Source organism: Schistocerca piceifrons, chromosome X (assembly GCF_021461385.2).
Source record: "Schistocerca piceifrons isolate TAMUIC-IGC-003096 chromosome X, iqSchPice1.1, whole genome shotgun sequence".
Lineage (NCBI taxonomy): Eukaryota > Metazoa > Arthropoda > Insecta > Orthoptera > Acrididae > Schistocerca > Schistocerca piceifrons.
The window spans coordinates 270511670-270535739 of NC_060149.1; the positions used below are offsets into that span (position 1 = coordinate 270511670).

Consider the following 24070-nt stretch of genomic DNA (forward strand, 5'->3'; position numbering starts at 1 on the left):
ATACATACATACATATGTACGTAATATATACAGGAGAAAAGAGTTACCAAAAATTTCGAAAAGATCTTGGCCGATATATTTCAAACCTTCACACGTTACTCAAATAAACATCCAGACGAACATAAGCTATATGTATATTTAAACGACAATGTAGAAGTTTTGTGTTACAACCGACTGCGAGAAAGAAAATGTTGTGCTTTCAAAATGAGCATTTTCGATTTCTTTCTACACAAAAATTGTACATACAACAATTTGCTGTTGTGTTTTCTTCCGCGCATGCATGTCCAAAGGAACAGGCACTACGCCGTCTACAGCCGTTATTAAACACATTAAATGTATTCACAATTTCGAATATGGGCAAACATGAACTTTAGAATGCTATGAGGACAGTGAAAATTAGTTTTTTTTCTTTTTTAAGATTAAAAACAGTCTTGATTGCGACTTTTCATTTTTATTGGAGTGACCGGTTTCGATTCTATTTAAGAACCATCTTCAGACTCTGAAAAAACAGACAGAGGGATCGCTATAATAGTAAGTATATATAACAAAATGTAGAGCTAATAAATAAATATACATTTTGTTATATATACTTACTATTATAACGATCCCTCTATCTGGTAATATGGTTTTCAGAGTTTGAAGATGGTTCTTAAATAGAATCGAAACCGGTCACTCCAATAAAAATAAAAAGTTGCGGTCAAGACTGTTTTTAATCTTTAAATTTTAATCTTAAAGATCACTGACAATGTTTAAAAAAAATTAATGAAAATTCGTGCCCGGCCGGGACTCGAACACGGATTTCCCGCTTATCGTGAGCGGTTGCTCTACCAATTTTTTTAATGATGAGGACAACACAAACACCCAGCCCCTGGGCAGAGAAAATCCCAAACCTGGCCGGGAATCGAACTCGGGACCCTGTGACCCAGAATTTGGCTAGCCGAGCACGGCGCGGGTCCAGACCCAAACTCCCATATGTCGTGAACCATGCTGTACAACCTGTACTCGTACATCCATTAAGTACTTCATAGCGGCTGTAGTCGCCGCAGTGCCTGTTGCTTTGGACATGCATGCTTGTCCAAAGGAGCATTGCACCCTAATTCGGAGTAACACAGGCCCTGCAATATCGTATTTATCCGCCGGCATCGGGCAAGCGATTTTCAAGTAAAATGTCTTACCCATACGGGAATATACATAATGGATATAAGGGCACAGATTGTAGATACATGGTTGACGACATATGGAAGTTGGGGCCTGGCCGTGAGTCGTGTTCGGATAGCCAAATGGTAAGGCGGCTGCTCGCGATAAGCGGGAAATGCGGCTTCGAGTTCCGATCCGACACAAATTTTCATTTTAGTCGTCCATTCTACAGCTGGTGGGTCTCCATATTCGCAATTGCGAATGCATTTAATGTACTTAGTATCCACGGCTTACCGGCTTGTATTTAGAATACGGCTATGGGAGCTGAATCTTGCGAAACTGTTTAGTCTTACCCTACCCGTTCACAGATTTAAATGGTTCAAATGGCTCTAAGCGCTATGGGACTTAACATATGAGGTCATCAGACCCCTAGACTTAGATCTACTTAAACCTAACTAACCTAAGGACATCACACACATTCATGCCCGAGGCAGGATTCGAACCTGCGACCGTAGCAGGCGCGCGGTTCTGGACTGAAGCGCCTAGAACCGCTCGGCCACAGCAGCCGGCATTCACAGATTAAAGCTTTGCACAGTACTTTCATTGAAGCTACTATCCTCACAGATAAAGCATCTCTAGAGGTGTCTCTCGTATCCCTTTATACCCATTTACTTTCAGCGACGATAATTCCCAATCAGCGTTTCGTTTGCATTGACAACAAACAAAACCCAAGGTTAGAGACAGCGCTATAAAACGACAGAGAGGGGTGTAGGGGGGAATGGACATAGAGTGCGGAGAAGGAGATTGACAGAGACGAGGAATGAGAAAATGGACAGAGTGAGGGGGGAGAAGGAGGAGATGAAAAAAAAGAGAGGTGGAGAGGAAAGGTGCAGAGAGAACGGGTGGAAGGAGTTAGGAATACATATCCAATTCCCACACATATTTAGTAGCTGCGCAGCATTGCCACGTTCGCTAGTTTCTTGTGTTTTCAAGATCTTCAGATTCTGACGCAAGTTTGTATTTAACACTTCCGTAGTTGATATATTTTTATAGGTGCTTGATAATGACGCCTTAGTCGGAGCTGACCAATAGCACAACAATTAAAAATAAATTTACAAACTACAACGGTCAATGTCGACTTTTATGAAATACACCGAGTCTGTGGACCAACACACAAACAAGATTATCAAGCTTAGACTTACAGGTCGCATCGAGGCGTTCAAGCTGTCCACACGCGAATGTTACGAGAAGCAGCTCTAACAAATAGGGCAGTGGGACAGACCCTTCCCCGTACTCCATTGTGGTGCTCACATTATAGCTTCAGATCTGCAGAAACTTGCAAGCGCTTCGAGGAACGCTTCGCCTCGGCCGTTCACGTCGCTTTGAACGCAAGCCGCACTTACAGGCATATCCCTTTCTAGGTAAGGAGCGCGGCAGCTGGGTCAGATCCGATATACCGAACGGAGCGTTTTGAAGGCGTTGCGTCCGTAGCGGTCCGCTGTCCGACGCGACAGAGCCGCTGCTTTGATGTAATTTTGGTGCTCCCGAATCGAGTCGGTCGCGTCATTCGCAGGGATCGGCTGCCAGGCCTTTCCTCTATTGTTCCTGAAATCGCGTGTGCGTGGCATTTAATTAATCTGCGCGTTGCGTGTCTGTCCGATTGTAGGTGCTGATGTGTCTTCCTAAATACGAGTTAAGCCTGCTAACGTGGCATCCCATCATCTCTGATGAAAGTCATCTATCTGACCGAAAATGACGGCTGCTTGGCGCAGTTAACATGCAATACAATTGTTATATTATGGTTCAGTATATTCCTTGCTCCATATCGGATCATGATTTATCTTGGCATGTCAACACTGAAAGTAATTCTGGGGTGTCTAATGCCAAGTTGACTCAATTACTGTATCGACAGTGGTTTAGTGATTCAAGCAGCTGGATAATATCGATTCTACTGCACGACAAGCAACTCACCAGTGACTGATGCCTATGAAGTAGGAAATAGCAATAATCAGTCATTCTACCACCTAACTATAGCCGCGCGGAGTGGCCGCGCGGTTAGAAGCTCCATGTCACTAATTGCGCGGCCCCTCCCGCCGGAGGTTCGAGTCCTCCCTCGGGCATGGGTGTGTGTGTTGCTGCCTTTAGCGTAAGTTAGTTTAAGTAGTGTGTAAGTCTAGGGACCGATGACCTCAGCAGTTTGGTTCCTTAGAAATTCACATACATTTGAACAACATAACTATAGTTTGCAATCATAGAAGCCGAGGCGGATTCTTTCTCTCTCTTGCTCGAAGTAATAGAGTACGAATAATTCTGCTTTCGCCATGGCGTTAGGCGACAGATTTAGAGATGGGTTATTTTGGACGCAGAACTACAGCTGATTTGGCATATGTATTATCGATTTGTGTTCCTTTAGTATTAAGGTTGTTATTCACTCCGAGCTAACAATTTATATTTTTGTCACCAGGATTTATATAGTCATAGTCCTTACTTAACTAGAAAAGTATAGTCATAGTCCTTATTTAACTAGAAAAGTGTTAATATGTATGGCTGGATTAGACAAAATGCCCACTTGGTTCTGTGAATGGCGCCTTGCCTGAAGTGTGAATAACTCTGGTATATTGAGCATGAATAGGCTAAATATAAGGGGCGGCCAAAAAGTTTCCGCTCGAAGACCGTACAATCCAGAATCGGTATAAAAATGGAGCAAAATCGCTGTGGGCAGTGACCCAGTCATCCCACCGACGCACCAGGCTGATGATACCTGTTTGGTAAAACCCCTTGTGTTGTTGAGTGAAGAAGTACATAACTGCCTGCTGAACATCCTCGTCCGGCTGGAATCGTCAACCCTTCAAGTCCGTTACAAGTCTAAAGCTTCATATAAAAGGACGGCGTGGGAAAATTTGGTGCGAGCGTAATTGTTCGATCAAAACCGTGGTCTCTGTCTTAGCGTTCCATAACGAAAGTCCGTCAAGAATTTATGATGCTAATCGTGAACATCCTCGCGGACCCAGGGCTCCAGTCAGAGAAGACGAAATCAAACTCAGAGCTGAAGATTTCAATTCTGTTTTTGAAAGGCAAATTTTCCAGCAAAATTGGAAATGTTTTCTGTTTTGGGTCGAATTATAGGGGGTTTTCATTTCATGCGAACGATAAAAGGCTTCCTTTCAAAGAGCAAATATTTCAAATGACCTAGTCGTTAGCGAAGCGCTTTTCACTACCTGGGAGCTTAAAAAAGCGAACGGTGCTTAAATACGAGTAACATTTCGAAAATAATCCCAAAGGTAAAAGGTACAGAAAATTAATACGCCTGTTTCACGCGCAGATTTAAATTTTGACAAAAAAATTGTAGTTCTTTTATGAAACCGTACGGAAACGAGTTCCATTGTTGCAAAAACTAATGTTCCACTGCCGTTTTGTACACTGCCCAACATAAAACTAGCAAGAACTTGAAGAAATCACCATAAGAAAAAATATACGTGACACATAACTAATAATATAATCAACCAACGTTTCAGAATAACAAAATTACAAGACTCAGGTTTCAGCATAAAAGAAACATCAAGTCAGAGAGGCGTTTCGTGTATCTCTGACGTCATATGTTCAAGGCTGTTTAAATTTCAGTGCGGAGTTAATTTTGAGTTCTGAAGGACATGAACGGTATTTTGTCAAGTTAGCTTATCACACACATTTGTAGGCCAGGGAAGAAGCGACATGTTATTGCTGTACCACGCTTTGGTGCGCCCCAGTAGCTGAGTAGTCAGCGTGACGGAATGTCATATCAAGGGGCCCTGGTTCGATTCCCAGCTGGGTCGGAGATTTTCTCCGCTCAGGAACTGGATGTTGTGTTGTCCTAATCATCATCATCATCATCTCATCCCCCTCGACACGCAAGTCGCCGAAGTGGCGTCAACTCAAAAGACTTGCACCAGGTAAACGGTCTACCCGACGGGAGGCCCTAGCCACACGACCCCGCTTTGAAAAAGGCTTCTTCATTCCAGGCAGCAAGCTGTGGAACATTTCCCTGTTCGACAGTTTCAAAACGTAGCAGTGATAACATCCACAATTCCAACAGCTTAGATCTACGATATCCGAGGGACACCGCACTTTCATGCCTCTTGTTCGCTCAACATGATTTAATGTAATACATGCAGAAATATATAGGGCTCCTAATGCTGATGCAGGCATCATTCTAACGAAAGATAAGTGCGACTTGTCCGACTACCTGTTGCCGATGCGTTCGCACTGACTGTTCATACGGCTACTGTAGTCGTCGACAGTTCAGGGCCATGTTTCCAGCAAGCTATGTTTGACCAACGTGGATAAACAGCGAGGGCTACTTGGACTTTCCGGCTGTTGCCTTTACGGCCGTGCTGTAGGTGCTACAGATACTTCCGACCAACCGATTTTGCACAAGACACTTCTACATCTGAAGCACAGAAGAGGATACGAAGGTAACACATGTTTTATTTGCTTTGCTCCCAGACAATATTCAAAATACATATGAAAGATTTTTTTCCGAATTGAGAAATAAGGTGACTGGGTGATCACCGAAAACTACAATATTAGCCCTTGAAATGGCTGCAACTGTAGCTATAAAATAAGTGTTCCCCCGAAGCATCCCTTTCCGGTTTCAGTTTTCGCTTCAGCCAATGACCGTGCAAGAAAATACAAGAAGTGGAATTAACGGAGGAATACAAGGGTGGAGAAGAAGTCAGAGTGTTTCGACGCATGTGTGCTGTAGTCGCACGACTTCCAGTAAACAGTGTTGATGAGGCGTGGGTGTTAATAATGGAGGAAATGCTCAGTGGAGAAAAGGTGATGCAATTCGCAGCTTATAACGTCAGTCATTGAATGGAACATCTTATCATGCCAATTGAAATGTGGATGTCTTATCCAGCGGCACAGGACCGTGAAAACTGTTGGATTTTGGCGTAGGAAACTAAACTACTCAATAAACCAAAAACATCCGAACGTAGACATTCTGATAAATAAGCTGAAGGAGGAAGCATTAAACGCCATGCTTGAAATTAAAAAAGATTCCATTAGCCTGCCTCTTCTAAAAAGAAAAGAAAGACACATAAATCTCCCCAAAAGGTTAAAAGACATTATAAAAGTATATAACGACTCGGACCATTTAAGATGATGGTTAAAATCTCTGACTTTCTTACAAAAAACTGAGTGAGAAATTAAAACTCATAAAATAAGACAAAAAGTTTAACCATTTGCTGGAGTAATGTTGTAGAGAAACAAATGAAAAAAATTCAACATGCCCATGTAATACGCGAGTAGCCAGTCCTAAACCTGGATAAAATGTTAAGGAATGTTCTTGTTACCAGGCGGTCGGAAAATGCACGCACAGCTAAAATATCTGTGATCGGAAACGCTACATTGGCGTCACGTGTCGAAAGCCTACGGTCGGTAAGTTCACAACACCTCGGTGAGCATGGCTCCTGCACATTGACCTAGCCTTTTCCAGGCTTGTGATCGGATGGGCATACATGACTTATGCTCAGTCTGCAACTGGTAGCCGGCCGATGTGGCAGAGCGGTTCTAGGCGCTTCAGCCTGGAACCGCGCGAACGCTACGGTCGCAGGTTCGAATCCTGCCTCGGGCATGGATGTGTGTGATGTCCGTAGGTTAGGTAGGTTTAAGTAGTTCTAAGTTCTAGGGGACTGATGACCTCAGATGTTAAGTCCCGTAGTGCTCAGAGCCATTTGAACCATTTGAGCCAATCTGCAACTGACCAATTTGTTTCAACGGACAGTGTTTCCGGACACAAACAGCTATGTAAATAATATCACGAAACACGTCAGACGCCTCAGTGGTTCCACGAGGCCATTTCCACAAAGAATGTTTCGTTTGTCGTCTGATTATTAGATGCGTAAAGTAAATGCAATATGTTTCCCAGTTTGTGGTTTATTGAGACATATTTCGCTAAGGACGCAACCTGTCGCTCCTTGGAACACCAAAGGATGTGGTCATTGGTGTTAAGTATTTACGCTGTGCCAGATTCATGAATAAATGTGCAACGCTTGTGTTTTTGTTCGCAGAATCCAGTGCAACTCGTGACCCACGGAGCCAGCTACTGCCCACGTTTCAGGCATCCCAAGGAAGATATTCTGCTGCCAAACAACGTACCAAAAGAGATCGTATTAGAGGTGGAGAACCTTCCCCATCCGCAAGTAGGCCACACTGGTTTTCAGTGCATCGTGAATATCGAGGATGCCAAGATGATGGTCCCTGCTCGCGTCGAGTCCAATCGCTTCATCGTGTGTGACAAAACGACGGTAGGTATTTCATCAACTACTGTTTCTGCCGTATCAAAACAGAATATTACATAATATGTTTCCAATTTATTAAGGTAACACAAGTAGAGAAGATGTCGTGAATAGTGTCGCAAAAGAGAATTCTTCTGTGCATAAAATGAGTAACATCACTTTGGCCTAGTGGTCTTACTCTACGAACTGAGCTATAGAAGCATGTGTTGCGGAAGCTCGAATTACCAAAGGTAATGGCTAACAGTAAATAACGTGTTAAGAATGATTGTCAGGTGTTATTCCTAAAACGTCCTGTAGAGGTCTTTTTAAGCTGCTTACTGTTTTGACAACTGTCTCGTATTACATGTACTCATTAATGCTCTTTATTGTTAGAAGTATTTCTTTTACTTGCATCACAAAAATGAGTACAAAATATGATTTTGAAAGAAACTAAGAAATGTTTGTGTAAGGGTTAAGCATTAGTTCACGAAGGTTTCAGGCAGATGCGTATTCAGTATTTCAACTTTCCAGAGCCTATGAAATATCCTGTAGGAAATGTAACTGTTTTTAAAGTAAAGTAAGGAATTTTCAGTCGGTCATTTTCTTCCGCTTTGTTGAAGAGTAACTCAGCTTACAGATAATGTGAAGTAAATTAAATGAATGAGCGTAAATCATTCTGTTTTGTTTTGCTTGGATAACATGTACAACTCTGACTTCTTCAAACATTTTAGAGATTCCTTTCGGTGAGATCTGTCTAATATGACTCATTCAGGTTCGGTTTTGTAATATTTTCAGCGCATAACTGTATACCTCTCATGATCATTAATATGACACTTCGTTATTGTGTTAGTAGAACTGTAAAAATTGTTGTCGACAGTGAAGCTTCCTGGCAGATTAAAACTGTGTACCGGACCGAGACTCGAACTCGGGACCTTAGCCTTTCGCGGGCAAGTGCTCTACCATCTGAGCTACCCAAGCACGACTCACGACCGTTCCTCACAGCTTCAATTCGGCCAGTACCTCGTCTCCTACCTTCCAAACTCCACAGAAGCTCTTCTGCGAACCTTGAGTCACGCTTGGGTAACTCAGATGGTAGAGCACTTGCCCGCGAAAGGCAAAGGTCCCGAGTTCGAGTCTCAGTCCAGCACACAGTTTTAATCTGCCAGGAAGTTTCATATCAGCGCACACTCCACTGCAGAGTGAAAATCTCATTCTGGAAACATCCCCCAGGCTGTGGCTAAGCCATGTCTCCGCAATATCCTTTCTTCCAGGAGTGCTAGTTCTGCAAGGTTCACAGAAGAGCTTCTGTGAAAATCTCATTCTGTTTTTGACAGTGTCTAACAATCACTTGGTATCTAGGTTCAAGCCGTGTTTTGGACAGAAATCAACCTCCAGAAGTAGTGTCTTATTTTCAACGAACCTATTAGTAACCGAATGACTTACAGGCGTAATTCCATGTGAAATTGTAGAACTTGCTACATTTCGAAAAGTTTCTCCTCCCTTAGAATATACGGTACCACTGACACTGGGTGAACTGACGCAGCTGTTGCTTTCGCTCATCTCATGGAGGCGTGCTACACACACTATCTGATCAAAAGTAACCGGACACCTTAGTGGATCTTAGTGGACATTAAAATGGGGTGTGTCCACCCTCAGCCTTTATGGCGCATTGAACGCTGCAGAGGACTCTCCCAGGGAGGTGTCCGAATGTCTGCTGAGGAATGGCAGCTCATTCATTGTCAAGAGCCGAAACCACAGACGGTAGTCATATTGGACTCTGGGCAGGTCAGCCCATTTCAGGAAAGTTATTGTCCACAAACCAATTCCTCAGAAGTACTGTTTTACGAACTGTTCCTCTACTGTACGTAGTACACAACGGTGCAAATTGTGTTTATGTCCTTTTGCATTTAGCGTTTTCTTAAGCGCAATAAGGGGACGACAGTCTAACCACGAGAAACACCCCCATACCGTAACATGACCTTTTCCTTACTTCACTGTTGGCATTACACATGATGGCAGGTAACTTCTCCAGGCATTCACCTAACCTAAACCCTTCCACCGGATTGCCATAGGATGTAGGGTGATTTACCACTCCAGATCACTCGTTTCCAGTTATCCACTGTCAAGTGGCGTCGCTCGTATGGTGTAAGCTTCGCTTAACATTGATTGCAGAAAGATGTGGCTTATGAGAAGCTACTCGACCATTGTAGGCCATTCTTTTTAACTTCCTACACACAGTCAGTGTGGTAGCCAGACTTCTGATAGTGCCATGGAACTCATGAGTAATCCGACCACTGCTTCCATGCGATTTCTGCAACCACCTTCCGCAATTCTCGACGGTCGCTGTCCACCAGAACGTGAGGTCTGCGTAGTCGTGATTTTTCATTCGCGTTCCCACTTCACAATCACATCACCAGCAGTCCACTTGGGCAGTTTTGGGATTGAAATGTCCCTGACGGATTTGTCAGTCAGGTAACATACATCAACCAGTCCACGTGCAAAGTCACTGAACTCCCCTGAGCGGTGCGCCTGCTTAGGTGCGTGGTGTTGCCGACACAGTAGTTCAACGTGTTCGGTCAGAGGGTTAGCTGCCCTCTAACAGATCAACAATGAACTTGAACAGGTGTCATGGGGCATCCGCGCCGAAGAAGCGCAACGAACAATAACGAACAAAATAAGAAGTGGTGCCATGCTTGCCTCCCATGCAGCGGGACAGGGTTCGATTCCCGGCTGGATTGGAGATTTTCTCCGCTCGTGGACTGGGTGTTGTGTTGCCCTCATCATCATTTCACCCTCATTCCCGGCATGCAAGTGGCGTCGATTGAAGTAAGACTTGCACTCAGTGGCCTAACTTCCCCGGATGGGGCCTCTCGGCCAACAATGCCATACGGTCATTTCATTTTTTCCCCTGAGCGACCCACTCTGCTGTTGTACTGCTTCTTTATTGACAACATAGTACTACCCGCCTCCGTTTATGCTGGCGAGTTCGCCCCCTCGTGACACCTAGTGGTCAGTTCCGTAATACATAGGGGTATCTGGGTACTGTCGATCAGATAGTGCACGGCACCACTGACATTCGGTGACTTGATGCAGCTGTTGTATTTAGTGACTTGATGGAGGTATGCCAAATAATTTAAGTATTGTGCTCTTTCTGTTAATATACATGGTAAAGCACCTTGAAATCAGTTGTGTGTGTGTGTGTGTGTGTGTGTGTGTGTACTCATAATTGTTGTTAACATTTGTGCAGTATTCGTACGAAGCCAACTCTGGGGAATACCGGGCGAGTGTGACAATCGTGTGGAATCGCAACCACCACGTGGACAACATCAGTGTGATCCTGTACAAGTGCGACATCCTGGGTTCGCACCGGGAGCACCCCGACTGCTCGCTGTGTGTGACGCGAGCGGCCAAGTACCAGTGCACGTGGTGTGGTCTCACCTGCAGCTACAGCGACAGCTGCCAGCGCACGCCCGTCAACGAGTGTCCCAAGCCCCGCATCGACATGGTCAGTTCTTTCAAATAATGCATTCCTACCGCTCGCTCTGTTTATGTCATAGCTATACTCTGTTGCCCGCTCGGTTGGCCGTGCGGTCTAACGCTTTCCGGGCGGGAAGGAGCGCCTTTCCCCCGGCACGAATCCGCCCGGCGGACTTGTGTCGAGGTCAGGTGAGCCGGGCAGTCTGTGGATGGTTTTTAGGCGGTTTTCCATCAGCCACGGCGAATGCGGGCTGGTTCCCCTTATTCCACCTTAGCTACACTATGTCGGCGATTGCTGCGCAAGCAAGTTCTCCACTTACGCGTACACCACCATACTCTATTACGCAAACATAGGGGCTACACTCGTCTGGTGTGAGACGTTCCCTGCGGGGTCCACCGGGGGCCGAACCGCACAATAACCCTAGGTTCGGTGTGGGGCGAAGGAGGGGTGAAGTGGACTGCGGTAGTCGTCGTGGGGTTGTGGACCACTGCAGCTGCGGCGGGGATGGAGCCTCTCCGTCGTTTCTAGGCCCCCGGTTAACATACAATACTCTGTTCATCATAAGAATAAACCTGATGTAAACATTCCGCCGTGTATTCTTCCGCGTTTGCTTGAATCTCATTGGAATCCGTTTCATATGGAGCGGAAGCCAAGTTGTGACCATTACAAAAAAATGGTTCAAATGGCTCTGAGCACTATGGGACTTAACATCTGAGGTCGTCAGTCCCCTAGAACTTAGAACTACTGAAACCTAACCAACCTAAAGACATCACACACATCCATGCCCGAGGCAGGATTCGAACCTGCGACAGTAGCGGTCGCGCGGTTCCAGACTGAAGCGCCTAGAACCGCTCGGCCACAGCGGCCGGCTGTGACCATTACAGTCAAGTACTATCGTAAGGGCACATTTTATGCTGTGCTACACGCGGAACAACAGCTTTACCGGCGCATTAAACTTGGACAGCACTCGTCAGTCAGAGATCCAACTTACCTGTAGTGATGTGAGCAATTGCAGTTCAGACGTAAAATGAGACGAGCAAAGAAAGAATATAGCTTCGATGTCATTTAATTTTTAAAGAGCCGTGGAATAATATTCGACGAAACTCCAGCACTATCGCGCACTTCTTAGGTGACCAGACGGAAAGCATAAAATGCTCTTGTTCTCGCCTGACACAGTACTGTAATCGCAAATAAGAGTGATGAAAATTCTCAACTTTAACACAGGGTAATTTTTCTGAGCGGGCTATGTGTGATACAAAACTATACTGCAGGTATTTCACCGTACTGTTGAATACTGAAGGTATTAATTACTGTCAGTAGTCTGGTTCTCTCTTAGCTCCTTCCTTATATGAATCCGAAATATACATATCAGTTCTGGAACAGTCACCTGCTACGTTGATAACGAGGCAATCAACAACGGAATCCAGGAAGCCAACCTTCTCCTCTTCTAATGACGTGCCGTTCTATATCCCGCCAGCGTTCGGCAGTGACGAATGAAAAAGCTGCGTGCTTTTTAGTTCCAGTACATCTCGCAGCTTAACAGTCTGGTTATTTCTCGGGCCAAATCCCTTCTCTTGGCTTCAGATCAGTTCTGTTGGGTTCCTATTGTAATGGTACAGTGGGAAACGTAAAAATGCAGCGTTTGTACAGTGTGTTAGATGGTGTGAAAACGACTGTTTTTTTTATGTTTATACGACACTTATCTACATCTGTGCCATAACACAATGGAGTAATCCAAATAAAGAGTATTTGATTTTTCATTTTTGTCTGAAGAAATTAGATTGTTAAGTTTTCTTAATTTAAGCAACTTTTATTAATGGTCTTTCATAAAATATCGATAATTGAGAATTTATGTTTGAAATAGAAACAGGAATTTCGCGTGCAGTATGTAATTAAAAACAAGAAGACTTGCATTATTCATAAAAATGATGATGAATTTTACAAATACGAGATGTACGTATTTCAGATTGAACGAGGAAAAAGAAATGACTCACGTGAGACTTGAACAAGCGAACCACTAAATGCGGTAAGGAACTGAGTCTACCACGCTACCAATTCCGCTAAACATCTATACCCGTATACATGGGCGTACCCAGCGAGGGGCAGGGGGGGGGGGCATTTGCCCCCCCCCCCCCCAATAAGATATTCGCAGTTTTTCACTAGTTTACTGTTTTATCTAATAAGAAGTGCTGTATGTTGTCTCGAGTCCTTGTTTCCTGAGACTAGTATGACCTGCCGCCCCTCCCCCCCCCCCCCCCCCCGGAGTTCAGATCCTGGGTACGCTCTTGCCCTTATTGGTATCAACAGTCCCTCAGGGAACATCAAAGCCGATTATGTCTGTAAATTTATGAAAAGCGCTAAGAACAACCTATTTCTCGGCGCTTTTTAACCATGTTCCACAAGCGTGTTTCACTACGGAACAGGAAGCAGACTCGGCCATTTTCATACTGCGTATTAGACTTGGCCACTGTTTCTATGTTTCGATACAGTGTATCGATACGTGGTCCTGTTTCAGTGTTTCGGAACGGCTGTGGTTCACTGTTTCGAAACAGTGGTGTTTCATTCCGCCCCTGTCTCGGATAACCGGACCTGATTCGATCTCGAGCCAGACACAGAAACTGTATCGTTGTTTCAAAATAAGGCTGTTTCAGTCCACCTGTGCTTGGAACGGACTAATTGTATCGAAACAGTGATGTTTCATTCCGCTCTGTGTCGGACGAGATTCGGGCTCGGCACAGGTACTGAAACACAATATACCACTTCGTGAAACACTTTCAAGAGTGTCGAAATCTTTTTGACAAGCAATAGCATGAAGCTTAAGATATCCGAAAATAAAGCTTCGTTTCTAGCTGACTGTCCTATCCCGAAATTGCGTAGCATCTGCTTTATAAACACTAACCAAACAATAAAACAACGCATACTATTCACATTCAAAATAATAAATATGTGAAAATCATTCCGTTAAATTACACTTTTTTTATAACATACGCTTCTCTGTTCATATACAGTAATCATATTAAGAAACGCAAGTAAGCCTACAACATCGTGAATAAAAAAAAAGGCGTAGAGTGACAGTTATTAGACATATATGCATATTTGATGTAGGTATAATTGCAAGCAATCTGTTTAACACATCACTGATAGTGTAATGGTGAACGGGAAACGCTGGGAAGCATGGTGAATTTATAGTAACAGTTCGAAACACCTTGAAAGACAAAAATTTTTCTGTTATATTTTGTTATTTATTCGAATTATTTGGCATTATTTGTAAGGCTATAGTCACTGTGCCTATTATCCACAATGATTCCCTTTGTGTGCATGGAAATTAGCAGGATGGGTATATTACCTATACTAACGGAATGTGGGAATCCCAGTAGCATATCCGTTGTTTCTGCAGTTTGCTCCCACCTCTAGTTCCGTTCGTGGTGGTTCTTCTGTCTTGAGCTATGGCTGTCCTCAGCCAATTGAAAAGTATGAAAGTCACACGACACGAAAGCAGCGCATTTGCTGCATGAAGTACGAAACTGCCAAGACGCCTAAGTGATAGTTTCATACTTTCTGCGATATGATTAGCGCTCTCGCACCTCATTCGTGTTTATATGGACTTACTTATGCAGTAGACATTCAAGATGATAAAATGTGTAGGTTTATTAAATTACAAAACACAAACTGTTTCACTGTTTCGAAACAGCGTATCGAAACATTACATTGTACCGTTTCATTTGTTTCGAAACAGTTACGTGTTTCAGTTTGCCCATCTCTACTGCGTATTAAAAGCGCAACAACTGTGATTGTACACGATTTTTGAAAAAAACAACACATTGTTAAATCGTGATTAAGAAAAAATTGAGGGCTGTTAATACATTTGAATATCTTAAAGGCTCATTTAACGTAAATTAGTTATAATATATCTAATCGTAAGTAGGGCCTACTTCCAAGAGCGTAGCAATACCATTGTAAGTGTGCTACGGATTCTGACCAATCTACGCGTTTCTGTTTGTTAAAATCAGGTTTATTCTTACGATGAACGCAGTATGGTAAACTTTCAGTTTTACCGTCAGCTGGGACGGCTTTGCTACTTGGAACAGATGACTTGGAATTCTGAAAACGATTAAGTGTGACACTCAACCAATTTCCTAAATTATTCTTGGATTAAAATAACTTTGTGACTGACTGAAGTTTCAGCGAACTGAGTGTTAGGGGCCAGCCAGTAACCAGTCTCAGTTCTTTCTCGAGCGCCACGTGCTCGTCGTGTTGCCTGATTTGCAGGGACACGCAGAGAGTTGCCAAGCAAGCCACTGCAATCTGTCACTCATAAGTTATTTTATTTGATCTGTAGCCAACTGAGACGCCGCTGTTTGCATCGCACGCAGACAATACTTGACAACGGTCACTCTGCTCCTTTCCAACATTGACAGCTGTTTACACGTCTTTATCGGTGGTTTTTCTTTCGCCTTGGAGGGCATTATTTTTATAATCTACAAAAGCATCTCACCCTGCTCATATATTCGCACCTCAGTAAAAACCATTTGTTGTACTTAATAAAGCATAATATAATTGTCTTTGAGGAACACTTGCATATGTAAATATCATGCTACATTTAATTTTACTAACATCATTTGGTGGTGATGTACTATGGAACTTGGCGGAAACGAGACAACTTTTCCGTATTTGTCTTCAGCTCGGCGTTTTTCGTTTTGTTTTACGGCCCCCGTAAATGAATGAACATTTTGTCAAACTTAACCACGCTTGCCGAATATTTTACAGTGTATACTTCTGTTTGACGTGCTTGTCAATCACAAAGCTTGTTTGAAGTGTTTGCGAGAAATTTTGATTGTCGGAAATTGACAAGATGGCAGGCGTTGTTTGTGTCGATAATTCGCCTCTGTTTTATTATAATTTATCTCACCATATCGTGAGTTTCCCCAATTAACAGAATCACTGTTTTTGCGCATACATACAAGCTGGAGCGCAATGAAATAAAATAAATCTTCCGCGGACGATGTGCGCTATATGATGCTACGTTATGGTATTTTAATGAACTGTCATTAGAGAAGCAAGTAGAAAAGCAGAAATTGTTGCTTACATGTGTCTTCTTTTTCAAAGTGAGTTTGAAGGAACTCTTAACAAATTTCACTGTCCACCTGCAGAAAGGTGATGTAATCATCAGAGTCTGAGTGCAGCATTTCCATTAATACGTTTTATTGTGTATATTTCTCTCTCATTGTAAAACATTCCCCGGACCAGCGTCTTGTTTTCTTCTTCTTTGAAACACAATGCCAGAGTCAATGTTAGAAATACTTCCTCTGCATTTGTAGCCATTCCCGACAGTGCAAAAATACAACATACATGAAAAGCATCTGCTTCACATGTAAGGTTCAACAGACAAGCCTTCTTGGTCCTTGTGCAGGTTTGTTTGACACGTCTGTGGCTAGATAAGAGCATTGACAGACAAGTTTCCTCTTCTGCGAGGGCTTTGAGAAGTTGTTAATCGTTTCATTGTCCATTCAAAGAAAGTTGATGTAGTCGTAGAGTTTTAAGAGTAATATTTCCTTTAAAAGATTTTCGACCAATGACCATAGCAGTCTGGTCGCTTCAATCCCACAAACAATCTAAAAAAATTTTGTGGGTAAATCTCTCTCTCATTGTAAGCCATTCCTTCGACCACCATCTTAATTTCTTTGCACATGTACGGGCTTGTTTGAGAAATCTGCAACTAGACAAGAGATGACTTGACAAACAGGTTAGACCTTTCACGAGGGCCTTTACATGCTGTGAAAATCCCAAGATGCATAAGGACCAAGCCGAGAGGCCATGTATATTACAATAATGGCTGTATTATTATGCAACTAAATCTGCATATACATACATACTCTGCAAGCCACCATACGGTGTACAGCAGAGGGTCGGTTGTACCACTGTTGCTAATTCCCTTTCCTGTTCCACTCCTAAATGGAGTGAGTGAAAAATGACTCTTTATGTGCTTCTGTATGATCCTTGATATCACTTACCTTGTCTTTGCTGTCCTTACAGGAGGTACATGTAGGTGACAGTAGGATCATTCTCTGGTCTCTATAATTTCTCAATAAAAGATCATCATCTTCCCTCCAGGGATTCCCATCTGATGTCACAGAGCATATCCATGACACATCTTGACTGAATGTACCAGTAACTAATCTAGTAGCATGTCTCTGTACTGCTTTGATGTCCTTTAATCTGATCTGATGCGGATCCTGTACATGTGTTCTGTACATGGTCTTCTTTACAGATGAGCTACACTTCCCCAGAATTCTCCCAATAAACCAGAGTCAACCATTTGTCTTCCCTAAAATCAATCTTATTTGCTCATTCTATTTCATATCGCTTTGCAATGTTTCACGTAGATATCTAATTGATATTTCTTTGTCAAGCAGCACACAGTAACACTGTATTTGAACATTACAGGTTTGTTTTCCTACCTGTGTGCAGTAACTTACATTTTTCCACATATGGAGCAAGCTACCATTCATCACACGAAATTGAAATTCTGTTTTAAGTCACTCAAAGATTATACATTCCTGTACACTACAGATAAAAAAAAGATACATTCATGTCAGATGAACACTTGCTGTCCAGGTAAACATACTGGGTTCTGTTACTTAAAAAGCCTTCAAGCCACTCACATATTTTACTCAGAGTAAAGAGTATGCAGTGTGGCACTGTGTAAAACTCTTTCCAAAAATCTAGTAATAAGGAATGATAGCAGACTTTGTAATCAGTGCAGTGACAGCCTGGGTGTATAACTTTGAAAAGATAAGACCACTTTAGCTGTAAGTCCTATATTTATAGGCATGGCAGGTCTTACAGCATTTTAGCTGCATCACCAGATACAATAAGATCAAGTCATGTTCTTGGTGTGAAAAGAGAATGGCGTGACCCAGCATTCATAGTCAGAAATTTTTCACTAAGTAGCAGACATAAAACATAAAATAGCATGAAAAACATAGGCCACTCCCATTATACACTCCTGTCATACCATGAGTAACAGTATCAGGTTAGCTGTCAGGGCCCCCATATGCTGAGATAGTGATCAAAACAGACCGTGTATTTAATCATGTATGGGATTATGTAAAATTAAGCAACTCACAGTCCCTCATTTGCCCACAGCAAGCAGGTGCACAGGATTGTGTACTAACAGATGGCGAGTCAAATAACTTAAATATCTTAAACATGGTAATTTAAAAACATATTGTTTTCAGTATACAAGAAATAAGAATTTAACTAATATCTTGCCACTTAGTGCAGTGAATTATTATTTACATCTGAAATTACTAATGAAACTTTGTGTCAGAAGTTCAGAAATTAGGAGAGAACCATCAAGTGACAAAGAGAATTTGAATCACACCTGGAAGCAAGTGTGGGTAGAGTACTGATGAAAATGATTGTTCATGTACAGTAGGGAATCCAGGTTCCTATCGTGGTGTTGGTAAAAATTTCCGTGTGTCACATTTACCTTAATGTGTTATACAGTGCCGTCTTCTTAGAAAGTCTGATTCCATAGCTCAAAGGACAGCATATCTGGGTGCTGTGCGGAAGACCTGAGTTCAATTCCCAGCACTGCCAGGGATTTTTCCTTGGTGGAGTACTGGAACGGGGTACACTTAGCCTTGTAAGGTCAGTTGAGAAGCTACTTGATTGAGAAGTAGCTGCTCCAAGGTCAAGAAAGCTGACAGTTACTGGGAGATCAGGGTGCTGACACCATGCCCCTCCATACCGCATCCAAGTGACATGACTGGCAGAGGACTCATTGCTGTTGACCTGTCTGGGCCAAAATGCTGCGCATTGATTTTTGCTATTTTTTAGAAAACTGTATCAAGAGCCAAAAGATTGTTTTAGTGAAGTAAAGGGCAAACATGTTTTGGGATTATACTTATAAGAGGGAATGTGTAATGATTTCACATTTCATCTCTTTCAGATCAAACCACTGAGTGGTCCTGTTGAAGGTGGCACCCTCGTTACCATTGAAGGAAGTAATCTTGGTCTGAAAGAAGAGGATGTAAAAGGCAAAATTCGGATTGGAGACACTCCATGTGAACTAATACAGTATGAGGTATCTGTTAGAATTGTTTGCCGTACAGGTCCCGCCGGTCAAGAGACTTCAGCATCAGTTATTGTGGGCAACGAAGCAGGTTTTACCGAGTCAGCAGTTCATTTTAATTATAAGGTATGTTTTCTCAATAATATTTTTTACAACAAATTTTGTATAAATTTCTTAAGCTTTTTAGAAGTTAATGACAAATGCCTGTGTCCTGACAGAATAAAACAACAAATCATTAGGGTAACCACTTACAGTATAGTTGAACATAGCACCATCAACTGGCTCATAAACAAGACTGGATACAGCACTGCATGCAGAATCATGTGAGGGTTTGTGTGAGGTGGAGTGGGTGAGATGAGAAAATCAGTGGAATGGGGAGCTATAGAACTTGGCAGGAATGTGGCACCAGTCAGCATGCCCTAGCAAAGCCAGGGGAAATTGTGTTTGGTACACAGTGAAGTGGGCGGGGTGGCTGGGAGTATAGAAAAAGAGGAGAAGACTACATAGAGAAATGTGTGAGTGTGGATTACTGGAGTAGTGAAGTGGAAGGCAAGGAGACAGTGTTGGTGGAACTGGGGCTACTTAAGATTGGGACCAAAAATGTTGCATGATTGAAGGATATTTTAGAAGGACAGTACCCATGTATGTAATTCAGAGAAGGCACTATTGGGTGGAGGAGGAAGGACGAATGTGGGAGGAATCCAAATATCACAGATTGTGAATCAGCTATGAAAGTTGTGTATATTATGCTCACCAACATGTTCTGTAACTGTGTAGTGAGCTTTGCTATTAGTCACAATCTGACAGTGTCCACTCACTTAGATGGACAGCTAGTTGGTGATCCTACCCAGCTGTGTAGAAGTTACAACAGAGCTGGTATATGATGCAACTGCTTTTCCTGGTGGCCATACATCTGGTAGGGTAGGATATATCTGTGATGGGACTGGGATAGTATCTGCTGGATGGGTGCATATGACAGACAAATGTTACCTTTACATCTCCATAGGGATACAAAAAGTGTAGGAAGGGATTGGGAGTATGCGCCTAGGTGTGGCATAAGGATGACATAGGATGTTTCATAAATTGGTTAAGTAGTGGAATACTTCTAAGGGAGATGTGGACAAAATGAAAAGTAGCTGAAGCACTATCAGAGCATATAGTTAAGTTTTTACAGTTGGGGGGTGATATTGCTCCATTGCAGCTAGTTCATAAAGGTATTTGTGAAATTAAGGGTATGAGTGAACATGACACGGGAGATCTATTTACAGTCTAGGATTAGAGGTTAATGCCCATTTGTAAAGGCCTTAACAAGATTTCATTGTTGTGAGTAGAGGACTGTTTGTCACTTCAGATGTACCCCCCCCCACAAATGGATGTACTATATAGAGAAATTTGCTACTTTAAAAGGGATGGTGGCTGTTGTAATGGAGGTACTGTTGATAGTTGGTGGACTTCGTGTGGATAGAGGTTTAGATGGAGCCATTGGAGAACTAGAGGTGAACATCCAAGAAGGTGGTGCAGATTCTTGGAAAAGATCAGGTGAAATGAATAGGAAAGAAAGTGTTACAGCTGTGGAGGAATGGCAATAGTCTATCTTGTTCTAGATCCAGAATGTATAGATATCATTAATGAACTTTAATCAGATAAGAGTTTTAAGATCTTGGATGGCTAGGAAGGTTTCCCATAGAGGGGATTTGTTCATACATTTTCTACTCGAAGGAGAAGTAGTCATTGATAAGGCTATAGTTGGACATGTGAATAAGGAATGAGATGGTATGTTTAGAGTTCAATAGGAGAGGTAGCAGTAAGTGACAGCTGGGGGATGGCATATAGAGAGATGGTGTCAACAGTGACAAGTAATTACTGATCCAGCTGGCAATGCTGAGGCACGGGGGGAAGTGGTTGGTGCCCTTGATGTAAGAAGTTTGGCTACAGGCAGTGGATTGGAGGTGGTGTTTGACTAGAAGTTATATACTTTCTGTAGGAGCAAAGTAACCAGTTATAGTGTGGCATCCTGGGTGCTTGGTTTTACAGATTTTAGTAAATTTATAGACGGTGGACATGCAGGGGATAGAATGAGAAGGGAAATGGATTTGGAGGAGAGGCTCTTGGATGGGTGTAGGGATATGAGTAGGGACAAAGGTCAAACAGTTGGCAGTTATCTCCAGTCAGGTAATTATTGTAGTTCATCACAGCAGTGGAGGAACCTTTGTTCAAAGGGGTGGTAACAACTTATCAACAGTCCACAAGAATACACTTCAAAATACATGTTGGAACACTCCTAATACTTTGGTAGCCTTATTTATAATAGAGTGTGTTTCATGTTTTTGCAATCAGCTAGTTTGTGATGACAATGATGACTTTATTTAGTATTTTCTTTTTTCTTTTTGTCATTCAGGATGTGAAGTTAGAGGGTGTGTTTCCTCCAATGGGACCACAGAGTGGTGGAACTCAACTTGCCATCACTGGTCAGTACCTAAATATTGGAAGCAGTATCTCTGCTTGGCTTGATGGACTACCGTGCCATGTAAATGCAACTCAAGCATCCAGCAGCCGCCTCATGTGTACCACTTCTCGAGCCACTCAGCCAACATGTATTCAACGTCTCACTCTTGTTATTGATGGTGCCAACAGAACTCTTGAAGGAAATCCTTTCAATTATACTCAGGATCCAACAATAATGGAAATAAAACCATTAAAAAGCTTTGCTTCTGGAGGAAGAATGATTACTGTACATGGGACAAACCTCGACACCATACTGAAACCTGAAATGGTTGTGTATGTAGAAGATGAACCAAATCCAGTTAATAAAACTGTAAGTGTCATCTTTATTGTAACTTCTGAACAAAGAACAAATAAGTGTAGCATTAATTTTCTGAAACTTAATTTAGTTACAGCATAGGAAGATGACTAAAAACATTAATTTAGAGCTTCATATCAAAGCACATTTCTGGCATTTCTTTGGACTGATTTTACTATTCATCCATGACTCAGTTTTATGTCTGCTGCTGTAAAACAGTCTCAGCTTCTACCAGAAAATCCAAATAAAGATTTTAATGTATGTAGGAAATAAATTCAGTTATGTAAAAATGAGATTGAAGGCATTGCATATTCTTTTCTACTTGGAAATAAGATTGACCATCACCTTCTTTGAGAAATTTGTAGTCTTTTGATGGAGTGACAATTGTATTAGTCACACGCACACATTGTTTGTTACAAAACAGTGGCAACAAGTGTCTTAAAGATGTGCCTGAGGCTTCCAGAATGTGCAAATCAATTTGATAAAGATACTGATGCTCTAGTCTGAGTCCTGATGTTTTTACAAATAAAACAGCCAAGGGCATACATACTACATCAGTTCCATGTTGCATAAATATTGCTATGAAATTAAACTGTGAATTTTTCCTTATGTGGTAAGTTTATGACAGCTTAAAGTAAGAATTTTTGTTCATTGTATGGAAAAAGAAGGAATAAGTAAAGTCATAAGACATTGTGCAGAAGCCCGATACATATTTTTCAACCATTTGACAGTGTAGATTTTCATTATTTTAGTACAGTGGCTGTTCTCTGTTATAATGTATAATTACTGTACCTTATGTATGACTGTTTAGTGAAGGTAAGTACTATAAGTACTTGTAGAGTGTAGTGCATGTTTTTGTTGTTCATAACAATAAGAGAAGAGGAAGAATATGAAACCTGGTACTGACACATAGCCTACTACTTACAAAATGCTAGGCTTAACATCCCTAACCAATGGGAGAATTACCATCAACAGTTTCATGTGCCATATAAAATCTGCATAAATGAAACTTTTCACTCCACTAAGATGTTAAATTCTTTGGAAGTTACAAATTTGACGAATGTGGTTTTTGTGTAACCCCATAACAATGGTTATTTATCTGCTGGTCTCCAGACCCTATAACATCTCTGGCCTACACTTTTACTATAGTGCAATCTCCTACCTGTTGCTTTAATAAATAAATAAAAAAATAAATAAAATAAAAAAAAGTATTCAAATTTTCTAACAGATACCTCATTTGTTGTTAAGGCTCGGAACAAGATGAATTCAGAGGAAGACAATATATGACATTCACTGTCAAATTCCACAAAGCTCAAAAATATTTGTTATCATTGCTTTCATTGGAATAGGTTTGTTTTTGTTTCTTGTGTAATTACACAACAACAGACATTTTCTTGCGATTTTTTTTTAAAATCAGCTTAGCAATTATGAACATTATGTTCACATGATAAGTTTCTTACACTGACCTTTCAGTTTAAAAAGCATAATATTATTAAAACATAGATATCTTAAAGCACTGGTATATTTAAATGTATACTTAAATTGCCTTGCATCATCATGTTTATCAAGAAATGGGAGTATTTATGAGTTATTTTTGCCGAATTTAAGAGCAAGGAAAGTTTAATTTTGTGAAGTTTCCACTAAATGTAAAATAAATTATTCTCCCTCTGACAAACAGAGAGTAAGTTGAAATAACATGCATATACATATCTGGTTAGGTGTAATGTTCCATACTTTAGTATATGTGATAATGTGGCTGAAATTCTCAAAACGTACAGAGAAGGACTGAAAAAATATTAATGTAGATAATATTCTGGATCAGTTTTTGTTGTGTATTTCTGTTTATGGAGGTTAATTTACTATGTATATTATATTTCTGCATTTTGAGATAACATGACTGTAATGCACAAATATTAGTGCTTCTCTGTGAATGTTACACAAAATAATAAAACTAAAAGTTCATCTGTTTTCTTTATAGGAATGTACTGTTTTAAATATGGCACAAATGGAATGCCCATCACCGCCTGTGAACATGAAGTTCTGGCAGATGTCTCGTACACGTAGATCAGCTCACTTAATTCCTCGCTCGTTACCTAAATTTAGGGAAACAACACTGGCATTACGTATCGGATTCATTATGGATAATGTTGAAACAGTAAAGGATCTGGAGAAACATTTCCAAAATCTAAGGTCTCAGCTATTGTACGTGGATGATCCCCAGTTCTTCAGATTTCCAAATGAAATAAAATTGTACAAAGGGGACACTTTAGTGATTGAGGTTAGTGAAATCTATAGCTGTGTAAAGCTCTAAGCAAATTTCT

The 24070-nt window shown here is 41.6% G+C and overlaps 1 protein-coding gene across 1 annotated transcript in view; it reads left to right on the forward strand.

Annotated features, from left to right (window-relative positions):
* LOC124722303 (plexin-B) overlaps positions 1-24070 on the forward strand; it is a 968210-nt gene that overhangs the window by 906786 nt on the left and 37354 nt on the right. The window contains exons 7-11 of the mRNA XM_047247485.1: positions 7188-7424; positions 10642-10899; positions 18827-19075; positions 21348-21764; positions 23728-24027. Coding sequence (XP_047103441.1) covers positions 7188-7424; positions 10642-10899; positions 18827-19075; positions 21348-21764; positions 23728-24027 — 1461 coding nt within the window. The remainder of the gene's footprint in view (positions 1-7187; positions 7425-10641; positions 10900-18826; positions 19076-21347; positions 21765-23727; positions 24028-24070) is intronic.